A 22,647-nucleotide genomic window follows, 5' to 3' on the forward strand; every position below is an offset into this window, starting at 1 on the left:
ATTTAATTTGTTAGTGAATTTTTTTAAAAAAATGGTTGTATCAATAAATGGCCCCCGCTTGGTGCTGTTTATTACAAACTAACCTTCTGTTTGTCCATTTGCGGAAATGTCTTTCCCATGACAAAAGGTATAGACTTTGTTTGGACGAAAGGGAAAGAAAAAGGAAGTAGAAACTAGAAAGTAAAGTAAAACAAGGAAAATCAAATTTGTTGAGGATTTTTATTTTAGGCTGTTGGAGAATAAAATAATATTATATATAAAATTAAAATTTGATTTACACATTGAATGTTATAGCTTAATTAACATTAGCCTAACATTATTTCCCATTTATTTAGCTTAATTAATTAAGAGTAACTAAATATTGTCACTCCAATTCTAGCAACTATTTATTCTCATATATCCTTTTCGATTTAGACTTGAAATACACGATGATAATGTTGTATTAAATTCAAAAAATTTATGATTATAAAATATTATTTTTAATTTATCATGTTAAATTAAAATATAAGTCCGTGCATCGCACGGGTTTAACACTAGTATATTTTAACTTGAAAAGAAAAAAAATATAAGCAAAACAAAAAGAAAAATATATATATAAAAAGAAAAAAATAGAAAAGAAAGAAAAAGAAAAGCAACAAAAAGGGGACAAAGTNGTATGCCATTATAATCAACAATGGTATAAAAAATTATTAAATTTCTAAATATAATTCAATCAAAATATATACTACACTTTTTCTTTAGTTGCCACAATATCCTCCAATTTAACACGCCAAAGAATAATTGATCGTAGATCTAAACTCCATTACCACTCTATCAATCCAATAAAATCTTCAAGATGGTATAAACCGAACCCACTTTGGGGTTTTTGTGAGTTTGGGTTTTGGAGGAAAATAAAGACGAAAGAAGGTTGAGTTAAATTTTGAATTTTTGTATTACAAACCATTCTTTATCTCCTCTGAAATCCCAACTGGCAAACAATCCCTTAATTATCAATTAGTTTTCCGCTGAGGCAGAATTAAGCATGTAGTAAATTGAATTAGAGAACAACAGTTGAACATTCGAAACATTTTTAATTAAAATTCAGAAAAGGCATAGATCACTTGATTTTATTTGTCTATCATATCCATTTAATTGGCAAATTAACCTTGCCAAAATTACACTTTGGGTCTCATAATAAACAATTAGATAAGGAAATGAATGAGCAGACTAATTAACACAAATCTTAAAATGTTCAATAAACATATTTCTACAAATACATAGTTCTCTCTAAAAAATATTGCTCTCAGCAACAGAAGGAAATTGTCATTGTGTGCAGGACGACTAGTTGCTTCAGAGTAACCAAAGATGTATAAATTACTTCCTATAAGCATCTTATGATAATCATAACATGCACAATGAAGGGGGACACTGCAGAAACTGGATTATAAAAAATACCTGTATGGATTCTAGGTATACTGTACAGAACTTCCCCTTTTGTTAGAAGTAACAGACAGGAAGTGGAGAGAAAGATTACACCAGTACAAGGTCCCCCTCTGCTGCTTCTTGTTCCTGTTGTTCTGATAGTCTTCCTTCCTGGTATGGTAGAAGTATTCGCCGGATTTCTTCTGAAGTCAGTGTCTCGTACTCGAGTAATGCATTTGCCAGCGCATGCAATGCCTTCTCATGCTGAAGAAATAACAGTTATTAGCACCAGCGACCAGCATATACCATATGCTGTATAAGGTTGATCACATATTTTTAATCATCATCATATAGCTATGCTCATACAGCCAGACATTTTATTAGTATATAAACCTAATTCCATTAAGTTCTATTGATCTCTTCCTTTGGCCCTGTGGCATTGTGTTATACACTTTTACTCTTACATTGAAGAGGATTCTTGATCTGCTAAACTTCGTAATTTCTTTCCTTCATCATCTTAACATATAAAAGATACAACAAAATCAACTTGACAAACCTTCCGCAAAAGGGCTTTCACACGATCATATGCTTCTCTAAGAAGTCTTACAACCTGCAGAACAAGTAAATTTAAGCATTGTGGTTTTTTCATTTAAGAAATGAAACAATATTTCAAAGTCAAAATGGTTTAGACGATAGATAGATAGTAGATTCATAACACTTGCCTCTGCATCTATACGCGACTGCATTTCAGAACTTGGCCGCTCTTTTATATGAATTGGTCCAATTGCATCACTCATCCCACAATTTGAAACCTGTTGCAGAGAAGGATGAAAAAATGGATAATAAGAACATTTGATTTGGATCTATTTAAAACAACAAACAGAAGCATCCAATCACTCATTTTAGTGAGAGGAAAGGTCTGTCTTTGTGTTACAAGTAGTTATCCAACTTCCAAAGTAACAATTGACCATCACTGAAAGGAATGTACAAGCAGTTAAAGGACACAACTCTAAAGTGCCTCTGTAACCAATATATACCAGCCTACGAAACAGAGACATATAGCCAGAGACATCACTTGAATAGGAAGCTGAAAATTACCATATACTGGGCAAGTTCAGTAGCTGTGTGAAGATCACTACTTGCTCCAGTTGTGACATAATCATGACCAAATATAAGCTCTTCTGCAACTCTTCCTCCCATACATACATCAAGGCGAGCTAACAACTGTTTCTTGCTAATTGATGTCTCATCACTTGATGGAAGCTGCGTAACCATCCCTAAAGCAGAGCCGCGGGGCATGATTGTTGCCTTGTGGATAGGATGTGCACCATCAGTGTTAAGGGCGACGATTGCATGGCCACTCTCATGATAAGCAGTGAGCTGAAATTCAGGAATAACAGTGGCATACATAAGCAAACAACTATAATATTAATATTTGATTAACTGAATAACTGTAAACTAAAGCTATTATTCTATGAACAATGTTTTTTACATTATTTGAAAATTTTCTATATGAGGTGAAATATTATTATACACAATATTAGACTCTTATGAAAATTGGAAAGCAACGTGACTTGGTACATCAGGTTCATATATCATGGGAGTGTCTAACGAAACGGCTCAAACACATTATTATTGCCTCATAAATAGTCGCATATATTTTCCTGTGAATATCAATGGCATTGTGTGCCGTTTGCAGAGTGCTACTTGTCAAAGCAAGTTTAGACCTGTAGCTATGTTTTTATCTCGAATCATTATGCCCACTACCAATTATAGAAATCTTCAGTCGTGATGATTAGCAGACATTCCAACTACTAGAACTAAAAGCAAGTCCCACCAGATCCACACGTCAAACACAGGATCATAATTTCCACATTTACTTGTAACTTGTAACATATCACATCCAAGTTCCTCCATACTATTCTCCAGTACTTTCTTGAACTGCAACACTATGGAAAGCAAGTTAGGATGGCATGGCTGGTAGTTTGTCTGGTGGTGGTCCAGTAGCTGCTATTCAAATTTCAAAGGGATCGGCATGCATTGTTAGTTTGTTACATGGTGTATCATTACAAGTCTTAGCTCTGTCTACTGTATGTGAGGATGTATTGTGCTTATTTTCTTCACTCCAACCACCTACAAGAGGTACAAGAGAAGTGTTTCTTTCACTTGTGAATCTGAATATCATCCAATGGCATAAGTTAGATATGAACTGGAACTGTACATCAATACTTAGGGAGATTGGCTTCAAAAACTGTGGTTCACTACGATCATATAACCACAATACATAATTTGATGTGGTAAATCATATTCCAAGCATATACACATACCTTTTTAGATTCATCTGATATAAACATTGTTTTCCTCTCTGTACCCATGATTATTCTGTCTTTTGCAAATTCCAATTGTCCAGCTGTTAGTTTCTCTGCACCTTCAACCGCAGCTTTAATGGCAGCAATGTTTACCAGGTTTGCAAGATCTAATTTAAAGGAATAAATAAAACAGAGATCATCATTGACAGGATCTTGAAGAGGGATAAGATTCAAGATATTTTGAAATAAATATAATGTCAAACAAAATTCAATAACAGTTCACCTGCCCCATTGAATCCTGGGGTACCACGGGCTATCGCTTTAACATCTACATCATCAGCCAGAGGTTTATCTTGTAGGTAGAGCTCCAATATTTCTTGCCGACCACGTACATCTGGGTTTGGTACAACAATCTGGATTTGGAAATATATGTTAGTCGTCTTACCTTATGTATTCAGTTAAGTAATGTAAACCTCCAGCACACTAATTCGATATAGTTCAACAAGTTCCTATAACATGATCAGGCTTAGATAAAAGGATTGAACAGGTTCACATTGCAGAAGGAAACTTATGTTTAGGATCCATCAAATACACAACAATGATAATTGAGCAACTCTAGCAAGTTCGTAGTGGTATATTGTAAGGTTTCTTTGGAAATTTATTTTTTGAAGTTTTAGTTTGGATAAAGAATACTATTAGAGCAGAGAAATAAAAGTGGCCAAAAGGTATAACAGTACTTACATGGCGATCAAATCTACCGGGTCTTGTTAAAGCTGGATCAAGAATATCAGGCAAGTTTGTTGCTGCCATTAATATTATTCCCTGGAAGATAAAAATTATTAATAAATTTGCCAAAAGCAACGAGGAACATTTACACTTGAAATTGTTCCAGGATACCTCATTCTGCTCAAACCCATCCATTTCAACAAGTAACTGATGCAATGTCTTCTTAGTATGACCCTCCCACTGTTTCCTTGTTGATCCAACAGCATCAATTTCATCAATGAAAATGATACAAGGAGCCTACATAAATATAAGACCAAGTATTCCACATTCAGAACAAAAGGGCCTGCTACAAAGTAAACCAAAACAACATAAAATTCTACGAGAATGTTGATCAAAACAAACCTTTTTCTTAGCTGCTTGAAACAAAGATCTTACACGTCGAGCACCAACTCCAACAAACCTGAGAAAGTGATATCAAAATTATCATGCCTAGCTATCATTTCACAACATGCCTTAATGTGATAACATATGGCTGTAATGTATCTCCAGACGTACTATTACAAATTGCAATTGTCAAAAGGAATAAAGATTACACTTTGTATTGTTATTAAGAGGACACATGAAAAATAGAGGACATTTCTGACATTTAAAATAATTTCATCACAACCAGCAGAAAATCATACATACTAAATGTTTTTCATATAACAATAGATGAATCACCATGCAGTTTTAGCTTTTTACTATTCCTACAGTTACATCTGTCTACTCTCCCAGCCTTTTAATTTATATTTGAATAAAAGCAGAATAGAATTACGACGAAAGAAGAATAATACAAGATGGAGGGCAATAGATCCCCTTGCAAGAGCAAATACCAATCAAAAGTAAAGCTATCTATGTAGCATAGCCTTTCCAATCTCTCAACAGCGATATTGTTTATGCATCATATACTAGACGAATATATAATGTTAGCTCATTATATTCCAGTATCATGTTTCCAATCTCAAGACAATATATAATGTGTTAAATGCTCAAACTTAAGACATAAATATAGAAACAAAAGAAGACCTACATCTCCTCAAATTCAGACCCTGCCCGATAGAAAAACGGCACACCGGCTTCTCCAGCTATAGCCTTCAAGGTCCCAGATAAAGCAAACACTATCAGAAGTAAGAATTATCAAATTGAGATACAAGAACCAATGTCCAGATATATCCTGCCAAGAACTTCCTAAACACATAACAATAACAACATGGCACATCAAGAATTAAAAATAAATACCAGAAGCACATGGATTAAAAGCTATAATAAAATATATCAACAGAAAGTAAATAACCTTGGCAAGAAGAGTTTTTCCGGTTCCTGGTGCCCCTGTCAAGAGAATACCCTGAAAAAAAAGGAAAGCTGAGGCTCTGGCACTTGATAAACTAGAGATATGCAAATAACAAATAATGAACTCTAGAAAACATGATTTTACCATCAGACAAGCATATTACTCGGCATAAGATGACATGAAAACAAATAAGAAGAATTCAATAATATTATGATGACCAAACAAATATATGCATGTTATTGTGTGAAAACAAATTGTATAAAAAGAGGGATTAAATACCCTGTTAACCAAAAAGCATGGGTGGAACTGAAAACATAGTTCTGCTGATTAAGAAACAAGAATCATGTGAATTTAAACTACAAGATGAAATACGAAAAAAACGGCATCAGCTAGAAACCAACATAAAGACACAAAATAATAGAAAGAAATTCTTCAGACCAAGGAAGCTTTCCTCCAAGGCATCTGAGGAACAGAACAATTTACATAGGGTCCTATCAACTAGAAAACAAGGGTGGATACTTAGGTGTGCTGACTAAGAAACAACAATCAAATAAGTTTGAACTAGAAACTGAATTGTAATCAAAAGCTATCACGTGAAAAGATTAAAAAGAATCCTCAGACCTTAGGCAGCTTTCCTCCAAGGCGTGTAAACTTGGTGGGATTTTTTAAGTACTCCACAACCTCCTCAAGTTCTTGCTTTGCATCATCACAACCTTTCACATCCTTGAATGTCTTGACATTCTGGAAGATTAATTTTAGGGGAGGGATTAAACCAAAAGATCATGAGTACCACCAAATTTCTGATTTAGTGATATTTTCAGCATGCAATACACATTACCTATGCAACAAATAAGGAAATTCAAAATGAATCATTTGTTAGTATTAAAAAACTACAACAGTAGACCTCCCTCCTCATTACCAGTGCAAAACACATCATCCTACTTATATATATATTGCATTTACAATGGTCTCATCCAAAATACTCAATAACAGCACAATTGTTTAGCTGATCCTGATCTCCCAAAGTTATTCAATCATCTAAATTTCCTAAAATATAGTGTTATGTACCCACCTTGTTAGAAATTAGGGACCTAACTGTAATTGAGTGAATTATAGGCTAGGGTGGGTTTTGTAACTAACTTGCCTAGCTGCAAAGTGAGTGAGAGAGAGTGAGCATTCTGTTATGAGAGAGAGGTAGGAACTATAAAGGGTTGTGGGAAGTAGTGAGAGGGCATGGAAAAAGAAAGGAATAGATCAGGCTAGGCTTAGGAGAGAGGCTGGCTGTCCAACTCTCAGCCAATCTATCTTACTGTTCTTGTATTTCTGCACTTTTTCTCATTCAATAATACTACTTCAGGGGTGCAATCACCTGGATTGACCCACTGTTTGCTTCAATTCTGTTGTGTGTGTGAATTTGTTCTATCTCAGATGCCAGGCCCTTATATATAGAATTAAGCAAATTAGCTATTTTAAAAAATTCAATAGAAATCTATTTTAGTTAGACAAGATTAACAAGTTAACCTTTTCAGGCGTAACTTCTTTGTTTAGCTCCTTTGGGGCATAGGAAGAACTTGACCCAACACCTGATGTTCCAATGCCACCCAAGCTTCCTATGTATTTTTGAAGTGCAGCAGCACCCATAAACCTGAAGAGAAATAAAGCCGTAATATAAGTAATCTACACATGAGAGTTTATGCTATATGCTACACACGGACATAGATGGAGAGAAAGAAAGTAAAGGCTCATACCAGACCAATCCCACTGCAACAGTAAACAAAATAGTCGAAATGAGCTCTTGAGCAAAACGTGATTTGTTTGAAGTTTTTGGATCAACCTAAAAAAAAAATAAAACAACTATGAGAGATTCCAAGAATGAACAAAGAATCAAAGTCAGTAAGGAGAGTGATTAACTATGGGTGAATAATGCATTTTCTAAAGATTTTTCCTCAAGAAGATAGATTAGGAACATAATATACTAAAATCAGTTTTTGACTATTTTATAGAATCTGAAATTATGACTTATTAGAAAAACAGAATAAGGCAGCCTTGTGCCCAAGCATCAGTGGCTGATTCCACGACATGAAACCGTGACTTTGAAGTAATACAGAGACAACTCAACCGTTGTTCTAAGGCTAAAATAGAATAATACTAAGAAAATTAAATTTATTAAGATGTAAAACAAAAGCACACCTATTTCAATAATACTAAGACGTTAATCACTAAATGTGCAAAGCATACAATAACATATTTTGCAATAAACTTTACCATTATCACATGTAATGGCTGCTTCTCAGATATTCCAGGGCTAAGAAAAGTCTCATCTACATTGCCTGATGCACGCTGCTTTAACTCTTGCAACTGAAAAGAAAAATGTTGACCATTTAGTGGCCCACACTATAATACAAGTAAACTATGAGGCTGTTATTATAATCACCTTAAAGTTCATCTTGGCACGGCGAAATTTCCAAAATTCAAAATATTATTTTCAAATAACAAGAGCGTCAGGAGCACAAGGGTCACATTAAATAAGAAGCGATTAAAAAGAATAGCACTGTAAGAATTATCATTTAGGATCCATTATAAAACCCATCATGAATTTAATGAGAAAAAGGAAAAGGACATATTTCAGACCAGAAAAGGCTTGGTAGATATTCTGGAGTTTTTTAACAATTCCTTTCAATTAGTGAGTTCATTTGAGGTAGGATTACTATTTTGGCATTCGTTTGGCGCTTAACACATGGTATGTATCACAGAATTTCTCTCTCTTATATTCAAAGGGACTGGCATGCTTTTGTTACATAGGTTATCCCTTTATGGAATTATGGGTTAGCTATGTTTTTTGCATATGTGAGGATGCCTCATCCTCTTCTGTATATTATCTTCTTTTCCAATAAAATTTTTTTGTCCTATCATAAATAAGAAATAAAAAAAATAAAGAAATAAATACAACTTGAAGATTTCATTTTAGACATTGACAAGACGACCCTGTTCTACTACTTGGTTCCATGGATCAAATGACATGACGATTTCCTAAGGTAAAGCCATTGTAGTTTTTCTTAGCCTCCCTCTACTTGTAGCTGTTGGAACATCCTCTAGTTGAACTACTCTCATTAAGAGTGTTTTAATATGCCTTCTACCACATGATCAAACGATCTAAGGCAAGTTTTGGACATCGCTTTTCCACAATAATTTCTATCTCAACTTTCTCCTTGCTGCATTTATTCCTTATTCTATCTTGTCCAGCACATAATTTCATCACTAAGTAATCCAAATTTTCATGTCCATAATGAAAATAATCTCCAATACTAATAACTGGGTTGGGGGGAAAAATTGTTCACAATACTTTTACCCAATTATGTTCACTAACATTAAGGGCTAACTTCTCTAATACCAATTAAAGGTGTTAAGACAAACTTTTATCATAGTTACTTTTGTTCAGTTATACCCCTTTTACTAACATTGAGTCATTGAGAGGTATATACGTGATAAAACAATTAACTCTAAATAAAATAATTAGTATTGTTCTTTAAAAATATGAATTAATAGGCACTTTCACTAGTAATAATAATAGGAGTATCCAAATTTACATAATCAGTAATGTCATCAAGTACATCATATAAGAATAGGATCATACAAAGTAACAAATCAGAAAAATACCAGATTGGTTAATAAAAAAATCAATTTGAACCATATGAATCAATGCAAAAGACAAAAACAAGATAAAAGCAGTCCTTCATGAAACTTGCAACTTAATAAGAAAGAAATTTCCTTTTGATAATGCAGTTTGCCAGCACCATGAAACAAACGTCATTTGAGCATTATGATCAAAATAGTCGCAGATGAAATTTGAATGACGCGACACAATCTCAATATGTTAAATGATAATTGCAAGCAAGAAAAGAGAACAATTCCTCTAGACAGACTAATATTAACCCTAAACTAGATGCCATGCACTCTTCCAAACCCACTAACAAAAATTGAGGCATCATGAATTAAACACAGACAGAAAAAGAGAAAGAACAATAATATAAATTACATGAAAGCAATTACCAGAGTAGGAAGACTAGAAGGCTTTCCAATTTCCTCATCTGGAAGATATTCGGTGATAGCATTAGTCATTACAAGAGCTCGAAGATACTCTGCGACTCCTCTACTGTCTACAGCACAATCCCTTTGTTCGAATCGCTTGATGACAGACTCAGGACTAGGAAAAAAAACAAAAAACAAAAAGAGATGAAAATCTTATAAATATCTGCATTTGAACTAACAAAAAAAAGGAAATAAAGAAACCATATATGAATTTAAACACAAAACTTCCAAGTCAAAGAACTAAACTTCCCCAAATACATATATATATTCTTTTCTTTTCTTTATCACTTTTTTCCAAAATTATCTGTAGAATTATGATATACATCATCATCAATTGAACAAGCAAGTAAATAAAAGATAAACACCAAGATCCCAGGAATGTCAAAACTAAACAAGCTTGGCTCAAGAAAGTTCATTAATTCAGCATGCAAACCCCATGCATTCATTCTTTCATTCATTATTCATTAATCAGTAAACAATTCTTTTTTTCTTTTTTGGTTCCAACACTTCACTGCCACACACCTGTGCTTGTTGAGCTCAACAAACAGAGCACTCTGCTTCTCGGCATCCTGCGGGTTTGCCTCGGCCTCGGCGATCAACTTCGCCAGCCGCTTCTCCTGACGCCAAAACGGCCACCAATCAAAAAATTCCGAAAATGCCCTTCTCACCGCTTCTCTCACTTTCACCCAAATTCCAAGAAGAAACACCAAAAATGGCAACCTGGAACCAACACCACCACCCTCCTCATCTTTCTTCTTCTTCAGATTCGCACTCTTCCCCTCACTGTCGCTGCCAGACACTACACTCTCGGAACTAAGTTCCAAACTTGACTCATTCCAATCCGAAACTGCAATCTTTTCCTCCGTTGAATTTGAATTTGGAACCTCGCCGGTGTCAACGGCATCAGGTTCGGCGGAATCTGGTTCGGAGTTAGTTAATTGGGATTGAGGTTGGGGTTTGGGTTGGGGTTCGGAAGAGGAGGTAATGCTGTTGTCGGGGCGGAATGTGCAGGGGACACGGGAGCGGAGGCGCGAGAGGTGGGGATGGGATGAGGTGAGGGAGTGGAAAGAGAGAATTGTGTTGCGGCGAAGTGAAGGGTATGAAGATGAGAATGGGAATGGGAGGGAAGGTTTAGAGAGAAGAGAAGCTTGAAGCGTGGCCATTTGGGACCGTGTTAGGGTTTGTGAATTATCAGTGAATGTGTCTCTTCCCCTCTCTTATTATCCGTGCGCGTTGTGAGAGAAAGAGAAAGAAGATTGGAGGAAGAAGAAGACGGAAGCAACCTTATCCAGCCATTTCCAGGGAGTGAACTTGGCGCCGGCTTCGGATTTTTAGTGTATGTGTCTCTCGATAGATTTTTTATTTGGCAGCGAAAATGCATTGTTGCTCATAAAAATATTTTTAAATTATTTAAATATGCAATAACAATATACATCTAAATAATTATATTGCAAAAAGTGAAAAGTGAAACTCTAGTAAATGAGTAATAGCTCAAATAGCATAATCTCTGTATATTCAATTAAGAGATTGCGAATTCGAATATCTATCTTTGATAAAAAAAAAAAAATGAAACTCTAATATTTGTAAGTGAATTATATTATGTTTTTTTTGGTGTACTCTCACCATAAAATTATTTTACACGTCATTAAATTATGTAATATTATATCAATAAAAATATTTTTTTTATTAATTACATAAATAATTGTTAAAAAACAAATTACACTATCAAAATATTAAAATTAAACTCTTTGAAAAGTATAGTGCGATATTTTGTGTTTTCATTCATGTCTCGCTAATAAAAATTAGACAGTTATTAAAAAATATAAAATTCCTAAGTTAGTAATAATAAAAATTTAAATAAAAAATATCTAATTGCTATGGACGAGAGAGCAGATAGGTAGTCTCCTTCTCATAGAATTGTCTCTGGGCCTGTGGGCCTCTTTCTACCCCAACAAGAAAGCCTTGACCCAAACAAGTTTGCCTTGGATGGGGCCCACAGTGTTTCAACTTCCAACGGTGTAAGAAATTGACTTGTAATGTTTCTTGGAATGTTCCTGCCCACCGTTTGGCACCATTAACAGCGCCCCAGTTTTCATTTTTTGCCATAAGGGGTGTTCAAACCGCCAAATTAAATCGCCAATCCAATACGGACCAAAAATCGATTAAAATCACACTAATTCAAATTTGATTGGCTTTTATTTTTTACAAAGATCAGATTTTGGATCTACTTTTCATAAGCGATTCAATCCAATCTAAATTGCACAATGTGCTATAATATTATTATTTTATTATTATATTTATAATTATATTTATAACATATTTAATTTGTTATATATTTTTCTATTATTCATGTATTATTATTATTTAATAAATATTTTATATTTAAAATATTATTTATTTATTATTTTAACTAACCTATAATTTTATTTCTATTGTTATGTTATCATTGACTTTTTAAGATATGTTAAGACTTGTTATATCATTGTTGATTATTTAAAATTTGATGTTAAAACTTGTTATATATATTTAATTTTTTTATTTAAAGAACCGCAAATCCAAACCGCTTATAATCAGATCGGATCAGATTGAATTTTTAAAAAATATTCCTCCAATCTAAACCACACCACACATAAACTAGACATTCGAATCGAATGATTTTTTTCCTTAAAACCGAACCAAACCGCACTCCCAACTCCCTACTTGCCATCACATTCGCACGTCACAACTAACACCTCCGTTTTGTTACCTCTTCGACTCTTCGTCATAATAAATACACACACAACACAAACACAGAGACTAGTAGTAAAGCAAAAACAAGCTTTGAATTTGGTATCTTAGGGTTCTTACTTTCAACGGATCGATTGCCATTCTTTCTATTGGACCAACGCACATTGTAACAGGTGGAAATTGTTTCTGATTTCCACCAGAAACCCCGCGATTCTCTCACTGGTTGTTTTTCTGGGTGCATTGAGGTCGAGGTCGAGGGGGGTGATGGTGAAGAAGGAAATTGAGAAGAAGAAGAAGAAGGATAGCGGTTTGCGATGGGTTTGTGTGGCGGTTGCTCTTGTCGGCGTCTTTGTTGCCGTGACCATGTCTTCCAAAACTTCTTCAAGAATTCCTCTCTTCAGTGCATGTCCCTGTTCCCCGGTAATTTCACTTTTCTAAACCCACATTTGAAGTTTCTTTCGAAATTCTTGTTTTGACTTTCTGCTGTGTGACTTGATAACTTTCTTATAGTTGATTTTGTTTCAGTAGTGTCATTGGTTAATTTTTGTTTTTTCTTGATCGCAGGGTGAACCAAAGTATAGTGGCATGGTGGAGGATTGTTGTTGTGACTATGAAACTGTGAATCGTCTTAATGAGGGAGTGTTACACCCATCCCTTCAAGAGCTTGTGAAAACTCCATTTTTTCGATATTTTAAGGTTTGCTTCTTGTTACTTCTTGTATACATTTTTCTTGAATTTCCTATTGACTAAGATCCGAATCCTCGATGTGTTGATTCTCTTGGTTACATTAAAATATGATAAAATCCAAAACCTTTAGGTTGGAAGAGGAACTTCTAGTCTTATTATGTATTTTTTGTGTGCAAATTCTTGTAGAAATTAGAGAGAACCACATCTATAAAAACTGCTGTAATTTTATCATGGTCGAAATACTGTATCCAGGACCGTAAGATTAGTGTGATGCAAACAAAACAAATATTAAAAAAAAAAAAAAGGAACTGAGCTAAGGTTTTAAACTTGCAAGGCACACCCAACACTCACCAAAGATGAGAAACATGGAATTCCATCAGAAAGCACCCATAGGACAATGCATAAACATTTGTCTAATTGATTTTCAATTTGTCCCACACATAACAAATACATCAAGGGCAATAACCTTACTTGGCCTTTGAACCTGCAAGAAGTCATTGGTATTAATTCTATTGATCTAAGTTTTCCAAATTAATGATTTGACTTTATAGAGTGCTTTAGGCTTACATGTAGGTTTTTCAAGTGGAAAGGTTGTGTTGAGGTATGAGCTAGGAATTAAAAATAAGATATACAGCTGAACAGAGCTGAAGAAACCAGATGACTCAAGAAATGGCATAAAACTCTTGTTAGGTAGACATGAAAGTTCTGATTCATATGTGGAGCACATGCAAATCCTTCTACATTATTGTTGGCCTTCAGTTGAAACTATGCTACCTGCATAATGGATTTTAAAACATTGAATTTGCTATCCTCAAGTTTGAAAATAATATTCATGTTATTGGGTGATGTTGGTTTGGGAAGATTATTATTGAGAACAAGGAGGCACTCATGATATTATGCAACTATTGTACTCAAATAGTTAAAAGATACCTCTAATGATGCACATAGTGTGGGCATGCTATTGATGCTAACCACTTCGTTGCATGTTATATTGTGTTATCAACCTTTATGTTTTTCCTGTGCTAAAGGCTGTTTGATGGTATTTGTTGCAGGTCAAGTTATGGTGTGACTGTCCATTTTGGCCCGATGATGGCATGTGTAGGTTGCGAGATTGTAGTGTTTGTGAATGTCCGGAAAATGAGTTCCCCGAGTCATTCAAGAAGCCTGGTCGCCTTTCACTAAATGACCTTGTTTGTCAAGAAGGAAAACCTGAGGCAGCTGTTGACCGTACATTAGATAGTAAAGCTTTCAGAGGATGGACAGAAATAGACAATCCCTGGACAAATGATGATGAGACCGACAATGGTGAGCCACTGTAGATATTAATTTATATATAAATTCTTTTCAGACATAGTTTTAGGTGCTCCTATGAAATCAGATATCAATACTGAAACATTGGAGTAGTATTGATAAACAAATTGGGTGAGATCCAATTTGCTGATAGTTTCTGTTTGACCTACCTCATGGCCCAAAATATTTAGAGTGCGTTTGGTTTGCATTTTTATTTTCTGTTTTCATTTCAATGTTTTCTGTTTTCACTTTTCACTTCATAAAATCCAGAAAACAGAAAACACTGAAAATGAAAACAGAAAATGAAAACGCAAATCAAACGCACTCTTAATGTTTAATTTTCAATTTAATGATTGATCCGAAAGCAAGGTGCCACGTCATTGTAGTAATAATTATTCACTTCAAATTAAGTCTTTTAACATTGTATGATATGTGGCAACATAGAATTCCTGCATACTGCATAGTACTTTCTATGTTGTCAGCATATCAGAGTTCAATAATTTTATTCTGAACTTCTTTCTGGAAAACAAGCATCTCATTGAAATATGTTTTATTTGTAGATGAGATGACATATGTGAATCTCCAATTGAATCCCGAAAGGTACACTGGTTACACTGGTCCATCTGCAAGAAGGATATGGGATGCTGTCTACTCTGAAAACTGCCCCAAATGTAAGTTATCTTCCAAAAGCTTATGCAGTTAAACTCTAGTTTTCTTTTCATCTTTTGTTTTCAAATCCTTGAAATTTGTACTGTGAAATTGATAGGAACCCACAGATATTATAAACCAGGAAAAATATGAAAGTGCATATAACAGAAACAGAGAGATACAAGTTCTGAGCACTGTAGCAACTCAGTGTCTCCCAATATTAATATTTTCCTCACTAACTTCACTTCTGTTTCCCATTTTATACCCCACTCCTCTCACACTGATTCTGTTAAGATGAAGCACACAACACATATATACCTCACCACGCCTGCACACTTCCCTTATTCATATTTGCTTTTACCATTTGAGCCCAGAATGCTTGTCCCAATCCCTTCAGCAGTGAATTGTGGTAGTTGTGTTACTGTAGCTCTTACTTTAATGAGGCATAAATTCTCAGAACCAGCGAACTTCTATAATGTAGGGTTAAACCTGTCTAGTAATATAAGAATCCTTTAAGGTTTAGTTAGTTTGATAATACCTTTTCTTCCTCTTATCGAGTAATGTATCAACAGACTAATGACCGTAAAAATTACCATTGTATTTTTTTAATCTCTACTTCTTCTTATGTTGCTTACTTTTTATTTTTTATTTTTTTTCCAGCAATCATCTATCTTGTTTGTAACTTTAAGAGTGGATAATGGATATTAGACTATCATTAGTCATGCTATATCTTCCATTTCTTTTCACAAAAAGATATCTTTAATCTGATAATGAAAATTGTTGACATCTTTTCTCTACAACCTATGGCACATTGAAATTGATCTGTTTATATGGAGCTGCTCAGACTTGGCTATCTTAATTTGCATCCCTTGTTATTGAGAAAATTTTCTTCTGCAGATCCATCTGAAGAATTATGCCAGGAGGAAAAGATTTTGTATAAATTGATATCAGGCCTTCACTCCTCCATTTCAGTACACATAGCTGCTGATTATCTACTTGATGAAGCTATGAATTTGGTAAATCTCAGGCTCCTCTTCTCAGCAGTAGCTTAATTTCTGTTGGAATTAAACATTTATAGTTTTGAGGATTTATCATTTATGCACTTCATTGCCTATTTAATATTTTAAATAGGCTGCTATTTGGTTTATGTTATGCTGCTGTGAAGTTTCATTAATTTTCTTTCGATAAAATGGACCTTGTGGCTTGCACACTGAAGTTAGTGATCTTTTAATGCACTAAACTTCGTCTATGTTAAATACAGTACTCTGTAATCTAAATATTACTCGATAAGAGTGTCTAACTTACTTCTCTCTCTTTAATTATTTAGTGGGGCCAAAATCTTAGCTTGTTGTATGACCGAGTCCATAAATACCCTGATCGGGTCAGAAATCTGTACTTCACATTTCTCTTTGTCCTTCGAGCAGTAACAAAAGTGAGTGAAAATTCTCCAGCTTCAAAATTATAGTAATTCACTTGATCAATCATAATATTTCATCATTTAGAAATACTGGATTTAACTTTCAACTGAATACCACTTCAGGCTGCAGATTATCTGGAACAGGCCGAGTATGATACTGGTAACCCTATTGAGGATCTTAAGACACAATCCTTGATAAAACAGCTACTTTACAACCCTGAACTTCAAGCTGCATGTCCAGTTCCTTTTGATGAAGCTAAGCTGTGGAAAGGCCAACGTGGACCTGAGTTAAAACAGAAAATTCAACATCAATTCAGAAACATCAGGTACTGTGTATAGCAACTGCTGGACATATTGCTGGCCTTACCATTATCCACTGATAACTTAGTGCTTTGGTGTGATTTACTCCATTCTGAACAGCTTTATGTAGCCGAATTATTTTGAATGATTGGTTAGCAATTTTAGAATTTGCTCTATTTTCAAATATTTTATATTAGGTTTGCAAAAGTTTCTGGGGAAAGGATATATAGTTGTATTTTACTCAAATTTACCCCATCTCTGTTTTAAGCCAGTAATATGTTTCTACCTTTCGACATATTTTGTGTTTTGGAATCTTGATTTCTCTTTCTGAAGCATCGTTTTCCAAATTTCCACCTCCTGATGGATGGGAGGGGGTTTGGCTGGACTTCTCAAGTGCTGAATTTAACTTTTCAGGGTCCGAAAGCAGTCAGACTCTTCTTACATTCCTTTTATTATGATTTTACTTGTTTAATTTTATTTACTCTTTGCTTCCGTCCATATATCTTGCCATCAATTTAATAATCAATTTGTGGAATGCAGTGCACTGATGGATTGTGTAGGATGCGAGAAGTGTCGATTATGGGGAAAGCTTCAGGTTCTCGGTCTTGGGACTGCATTAAAGATTCTCTTCTCGGACGATGGTCAAGAAAACCTAGGTCGAACAGTAAGTACATTTGCTGGACCTTTTGAGTTCTTGTTCTTGCCCTTTTTGCACGTAGCCTGAAATCAATGCTTCTATGTTGACCTTGTTATAATTCTCATAAGCGCATCATTTGATAGTTGAGGAGCATTCATGGTGTTAACAACACTCAGTATCACTTGCATATTTTTCATTTAAAGAAATCCAGCATAATATGATTGAGTGACCAATACAATTTAATTTGATGTTCTTCAGCTACAGTTGCAAAGGAATGAAGTGATTGCATTGATGAATCTTCTTAACCGACTTTCAGAATCTGTGAAAATTGCCAATGAAATGGGACCTGCAGCTGAAAGAATCGTGGAAGGATCTCCAACATTGATTAGCTCATTGAAAAAAGTTTGGTCCCAACTGCTTAAATCATAGGTAACATTCTCTCTTTTGAATATATTTTGCCTGAGGTTTTTGCATTCTCTTTTTCTGGTGTTGTTCTAAGCTAACACAGAAAGCATTGCTTGTGGTATATGCAGGATGTAATTGGTGACAGTTCTGTTGTTAACTTTTCACATGACCAGGCTTAGTAGTAAGGAAACCATAGTCATGGTTTCAAAATTTTGCGAGGATGTGAAAGCTATGTGAAATATCTCAAACATTGACAATAAATATTTGAATATAGAAAGAATGAAAAAAAAAATAGAAATTAATAGAAGATATTATACTTGGGACGTGAGCCCATCTTTCATTTTCATTTTTAGTATTAAAAGACATCTTTTACATTTTCTCCCACCTTTATTTTTAAAATGGGAATGTCTCAAAAGAAAGAAGGTAGAATTGAATCACAAGATCCAATCTGTTGCATGGATTATATAGCAGTCTAGATTGGATTTAGCTTATATGGTGCGAATCGTTTGCAGATTAAATTTTTTTACCTGTGCATAGCATTTTCGAGAATACTATTTTATTTTTCGACTAGAACTGACGTATTCAAGAAACTCGAGTTCATGGATTGTCTCAAGATTTAGAACATGCATGAAAACATAGTCTTCCCTATTATAGTCTACTCTATTATAGCTTGTATGATTTTGTAGTTGTCTTCAAATCCTTCCCCACTTTCCCTATTATAGTCTAAACGGCAAGTGTTCGAACTCAATAAAATGATAAATAGCTCGATAATTGACGTTTATGTTTGTGTTTGGGAATAGGTTGAAAACATATCTTGCATAGTGACTTTTATCAATGACATATATTGTTTAGAATTGTATGAACTTGCCAAATATTTTTCCAGGATCCTCTTCAAAACATGAACATCTATACTTTTGACAAAATGTGCGTTTAAATTTCTCAATGATATTGTAAAAGGAACAACGAAAATACTTGAATTTTCATATACAAATCTCAAACTTTCAAGTGTTTGTGATATAATCTGAGAATTATGGTATACTCTCAACACTACCCCTCATGTCTTTGCTCTCACTTAAATTAATTATTAATTTAAAAACATCTATTTTTCAGACAATGCCTTAACCTTTTTTTTTTGCTCTAATATTATTGCAAATCACCTATATAGTGCCCATTCTTAGGCATTTCATGCTAAACACCGGTTATATCCAAATTTGTTTAGCCTATATATTCCTCGTTTCAAATTTATGAAACTTTATACAAATTGTTTATGGTCAATTAAACTTTTAAATCATTGTTAGATTTAAAAAAAAAAAAAGAAGAAAAGAAATTCCAAAACACATAAGAGAGGATCTCCACCCAAAATATAAAAACAAGTATAATATAATCCTTTTTATTTAGAAAATTAATACAAGAAAAGAGTTAGTGCCCTACAATATTTTTATTTTCGTCTATCTTGAACTTTTGTTTTTCCATTCCTTTTTTCTCTTTCTTTTGTATAGTGTCTATATTAAAAATGGGTTCATATAACATTTTCCTTACCACTTATTAACTTTAAAGCATTTCGTTAAAATTTTCATATATATTTATTTATGATAACACACCCACACTATCCTCTATTCCTCTTTACACACACATGGGTTCTGTTTTTATTTACTAGCTAATGTGTGAACCAAACCCGGTATAATTCTCTTCGGATAAGACTCATGTGGCATCAAACCAAGCCTCCAAAATGTTACAAATCAAAGTCAATAATGTAGTAAAAGACAAAAAAAAGTGCAACAAAAATTAGAACTATGTATAATAAAATTTATGTGATGATGAATACACTCGCTAGCACAACACTAGCTTTGATGATTACACGGGTAACTTAGTTGTCTAAAGAAACAAGAAAATTAACATGAACATAATAATAGTAGTAATAAACCCCGAATCTTAAAATAACTTGATTGTTGAGAACCTTCAAACGTTCAACCTATGGTGTTGTTAACAAAATCATCATAGCTAATTGTCTCATGGATCATGAAGAATTGCAGTTGCTATGGTTTGTCACATTATTATTATTTTCCAAATTTCCCTTTCCTACTAAATCCCCATTATAATTATTTGCAAGAGTACCCTTTTCTAAGTCCAACTTTTCTATTGTGTCCCCTTTTTGCTGTTCCACATTGTCTTTCCTTTTCCAGTATCTGCAGTGGAGAACAAGTTGGAGAATGCCTAAGGGTGTTCCAACCACACTTGGTCCCTGTCATCACAAACATAACAAGTGTCGTATCAAGTATTCTAAGAATATTAGTAATTACTAAAACCACTGGAATATTAGCATTTTTGAAATACTTCAAAGTGTTTTGTAATTTTTAAAACATATATTAGAGGAATTTAGAAACTATTTTGTAGAAAAATTATTTTTCTGAAAATTTTATTTTAGTAGAATTTATTATTTTTTGAAAAAATGATGAATATTATATATGATTATTAATGAATACATTACCGCAACGAATATATCCCGAATGAGGATTCCATATGTTAGCCACAGTGAACTCGCCAAGAATGAGCACAAAGATAAAGGTAGTGGCATGAATTCCACGCTCTTTGTTTGTATCACTTTCTTCTGAAAAATCAAAATCAAAATTATAATATGTTTAATTTAATTTGGTCACATCAAAACAAAACTCTAAGTAGTGGACAAAACATATCAAGAGCACTTTCAAAACTAGTTAATAAATTAAAGTGGATTTTTGCTATTTTGTGTATTATTTGAACCTACTCTCTAGTCTTTTCTTGCTTTGCTCTGTTTCCATTTAAGTTATTTTTATTATTATTGTTTAGTGGGAATTGAAGCAATTAACTTACCATTACGACCAAAGGAGATCCATACATTGCTACAGAAACTCCGAGGCCTACGCTGCCAACAAGTAGCTTCCGGTGACCATGGTCACCGGGGAAGGCGAAAGCCGATGCCATTGCGATGGCGCAGAACACTATAAGAACTGGTATTGTTGTCATGGCTACCTTCACCTGAAAAGAGTTTTAGAAAACGTGTTCTAATTTTTGTCCATGCTTGCATGCATGCAGGTAAAGAGAGGAAAATTTTGTTATTTTTTTGGGGTAAAATTTTAGGTGTGTATTGATAATATGAGTTACCTTTCCTTTTGGGGAAGCAAAGAAGAAATAAATGAGAACATAGGAGAGCTCAAAAGCAATCCCAACTCCATTAACAGTGACGAGAGGAAAGTTTTCCCATTTGTAACTCACCACTGGCAATCCATACCATGTGAATAACAAACAATTCAGCAGTGCCACTACGTACGGTATGCATGAAAACTCCTCTGTGCTTTTCTTCCTTATCACTCTCTTAAATGTCACCCTATTCATCCATCAACAACAACACACATCATTACTTAACATCATTTCTTTTTTTCAGGTGGAGAAAAAATAGAAATTTATGTGCAATTAAATTCATGTGAAGTTAATAAATAAGAATTATTAAATAATTTGACAGATGGACTAAATTGTCATCTAAAAACTTTCAACTATTAACTTCACATGAAATTAACTGCACATAAATAAAAGTAGTAAAATTATAGCGGTGAAATGAAATGATATACGTTGGTGCAGCATAAAGGGCCACTGAAGCAACATTCCCTGCAAGAACAAAAATACCAAGATATAGTTCATTTTTTTTGGTTTGTTGATGGACATAATAATAAAAATAATTAAAATATATACGAACTTAATTTTGTGTACATTAAGTTTTGAATGAATCGATTTTTAAGAAGGGACTATTTACGTGCAATTATTTTTATACGAAGATAATATTTAAAATTTTTTAAATAATTCGATATGTTTGATTAAACTGTCGTTTAATAAATAATTGGCGAGAATGAATAATGCTAATGATGCAAAGAAATTAAATAGTACCAATAACAGCAACGGCCATACGAAAGCTCTCTGCCATGTTTGGTTCTTTAATTTAATTTCCTCTTCTCTCTCTCTTTCTCTCTATAAAGTTAGATTGAATGAAGATACTTGATTTTGCACTTAGAAGACCCTTGATGATGCTCTATTTATAACTTGTTGAAAATACTACTGTAGAAGAAGAAAAAAATAAAAAAGTTAAAGAAGAAAAATAAATTGTGGACACAAAATATTCTGTTCAAATTAAGAAGCTTTTGGCTCAACTTGCTAAATACTAGAGGCTAATATGCAAAAATTCTACTATAATATATGCTGGTTCTGGACACTAATAGTAATAGTTATAGTTATAGCTAGTAGCTTAGAGAAAAGATATTTTTCTATTGAATCTTATGTTAGTGCTAGATGGCACTAGATTTGGACCATCCGTTTTTGACAATTTCCAACGTGTCACATTAACATTTTTTTTTATGTCATCTTTAGAATATATTGTTTATACTAATATTTGAGTAAGTGAATAAAAATACACTTAGTACTAGTTTTTTTAAAGAGTGAAATTAGTTTAATTGGCCAAATCTTACACTCAAAACTTAGTGATACGAAGTTCAACTCTTATTTTGTCTGTGATTTCTCTTTTTAATTCAAATATAACATCTTGGAATGGAATTTGACAAAAAAATTTTCCCCCAAAAAAATTTATTTCAAGGCTCTGCCACTGCAAAATGTCATGTGGTTCGTGTATTTTTATTTATCAAAAATAATTTTTAAG

The 22,647-nt window shown here is 33.7% G+C and overlaps 3 protein-coding genes across 3 annotated transcripts; 1 reads left to right on the forward strand and 2 right to left on the reverse strand.

The window, feature by feature from the left end:
- LOC107605243 (ATP-dependent zinc metalloprotease FTSH 11, chloroplastic/mitochondrial) lies at positions 1,110-11,216 on the reverse strand. The gene is made up of 17 exons (XM_016307047.2): positions 10,378-11,216; positions 9,817-9,970; positions 8,032-8,124; positions 7,515-7,600; positions 7,288-7,411; positions 6,388-6,507; positions 5,770-5,820; positions 5,506-5,567; positions 4,839-4,896; positions 4,608-4,733; positions 4,452-4,532; positions 3,994-4,123; positions 3,729-3,877; positions 2,500-2,781; positions 2,124-2,213; positions 1,958-2,011; positions 1,110-1,665 (listed from the first exon to the last, which is right to left on the reverse strand). The coding sequence occupies exons 1-17, from the start codon at positions 11,016-11,018 to the stop codon at positions 1,510-1,512; spliced, it is 2,457 nt and encodes an 818-aa protein (XP_016162533.1). The 5' UTR covers positions 11,019-11,216; the 3' UTR covers positions 1,110-1,509.
- On the forward strand, positions 12,555-18,457 carry LOC107605242 (endoplasmic reticulum oxidoreductin-2). The gene is made up of 10 exons (XM_016307045.2): positions 12,555-13,002; positions 13,147-13,278; positions 14,322-14,574; positions 15,120-15,230; positions 16,105-16,223; positions 16,535-16,639; positions 16,748-16,950; positions 17,465-17,588; positions 17,820-17,990; positions 18,095-18,457. The coding sequence occupies exons 1-9, from the start codon at positions 12,847-12,849 to the stop codon at positions 17,988-17,990; spliced, it is 1,374 nt and encodes a 457-aa protein (XP_016162531.1). The 5' UTR covers positions 12,555-12,846; the 3' UTR covers positions 18,095-18,457.
- LOC107605241 (bidirectional sugar transporter SWEET3) lies at positions 19,741-22,034 on the reverse strand. The gene is made up of 6 exons (XM_016307044.2): positions 21,885-22,034; positions 21,572-21,608; positions 21,108-21,330; positions 20,817-20,981; positions 20,455-20,574; positions 19,741-20,208 (listed from the first exon to the last, which is right to left on the reverse strand). Exons 1-6 carry the CDS (start codon positions 21,919-21,921, stop codon positions 19,984-19,986), a joined length of 807 nt encoding a protein of 268 aa, XP_016162530.1. The 5' UTR covers positions 21,922-22,034; the 3' UTR covers positions 19,741-19,983.

Source organism: Arachis ipaensis, chromosome B06, assembly GCF_000816755.2.
Source record: "Arachis ipaensis cultivar K30076 chromosome B06, Araip1.1, whole genome shotgun sequence".
Classification (NCBI taxonomy): domain Eukaryota; kingdom Viridiplantae; phylum Streptophyta; class Magnoliopsida; order Fabales; family Fabaceae; genus Arachis; species Arachis ipaensis.

Excerpts from the sequence above, each read along its gene's own strand:
- LOC107605243 (XM_016307047.2), bottom strand. The coding sequence starts at position 11,018 with ATGGCCACGCTTCAAGCTTCTCTTCTCTCTAAACCTTCCCTCCCATTC. Across the intron at positions 9,971-10,377 it reads GTTGAGCTCAACAAGCACAG|TCCTGAGTCTGTCATCAAGC; the intron begins GTGTGTGGCAGT and ends TTTTTTTCCTAG. Across the intron at positions 5,821-6,387 it reads TTGGAGGAAAGCTGCCTAAG|GGTATTCTCTTGACAGGGGC; the intron begins GTCTGAGGATTC and ends CTTTTTTTTCAG.
- LOC107605241 (XM_016307044.2), bottom strand. The coding sequence starts at position 21,921 with ATGGCAGAGAGCTTTCGTATGGCCGTTGCTGTTATTG. Across the intron at positions 21,609-21,884 it reads TATGGCCGTTGCTGTTATTG|GGAATGTTGCTTCAGTGGCC; the intron begins GTACTATTTAAT and ends TTGTTCTTGCAG. Across the intron at positions 20,575-20,816 it reads GATCTCCTTTGGTCGTAATG|AAGAAAGTGATACAAACAAA; the intron begins GTAAGTTAATTG and ends TTGATTTTTCAG.
- LOC107605242 (XM_016307045.2), top strand. The coding sequence starts at position 12,847 with ATGGTGAAGAAGGAAATTGAGAAGAAGAAGAAGAAGGATAGCGGTTTG. Across the intron at positions 14,575-15,119 it reads TGATGATGAGACCGACAATG|ATGAGATGACATATGTGAAT; the intron begins GTGAGCCACTGT and ends TTTTATTTGTAG. Across the intron at positions 16,224-16,534 it reads TTGATGAAGCTATGAATTTG|TGGGGCCAAAATCTTAGCTT; the intron begins GTAAATCTCAGG and ends TTAATTATTTAG.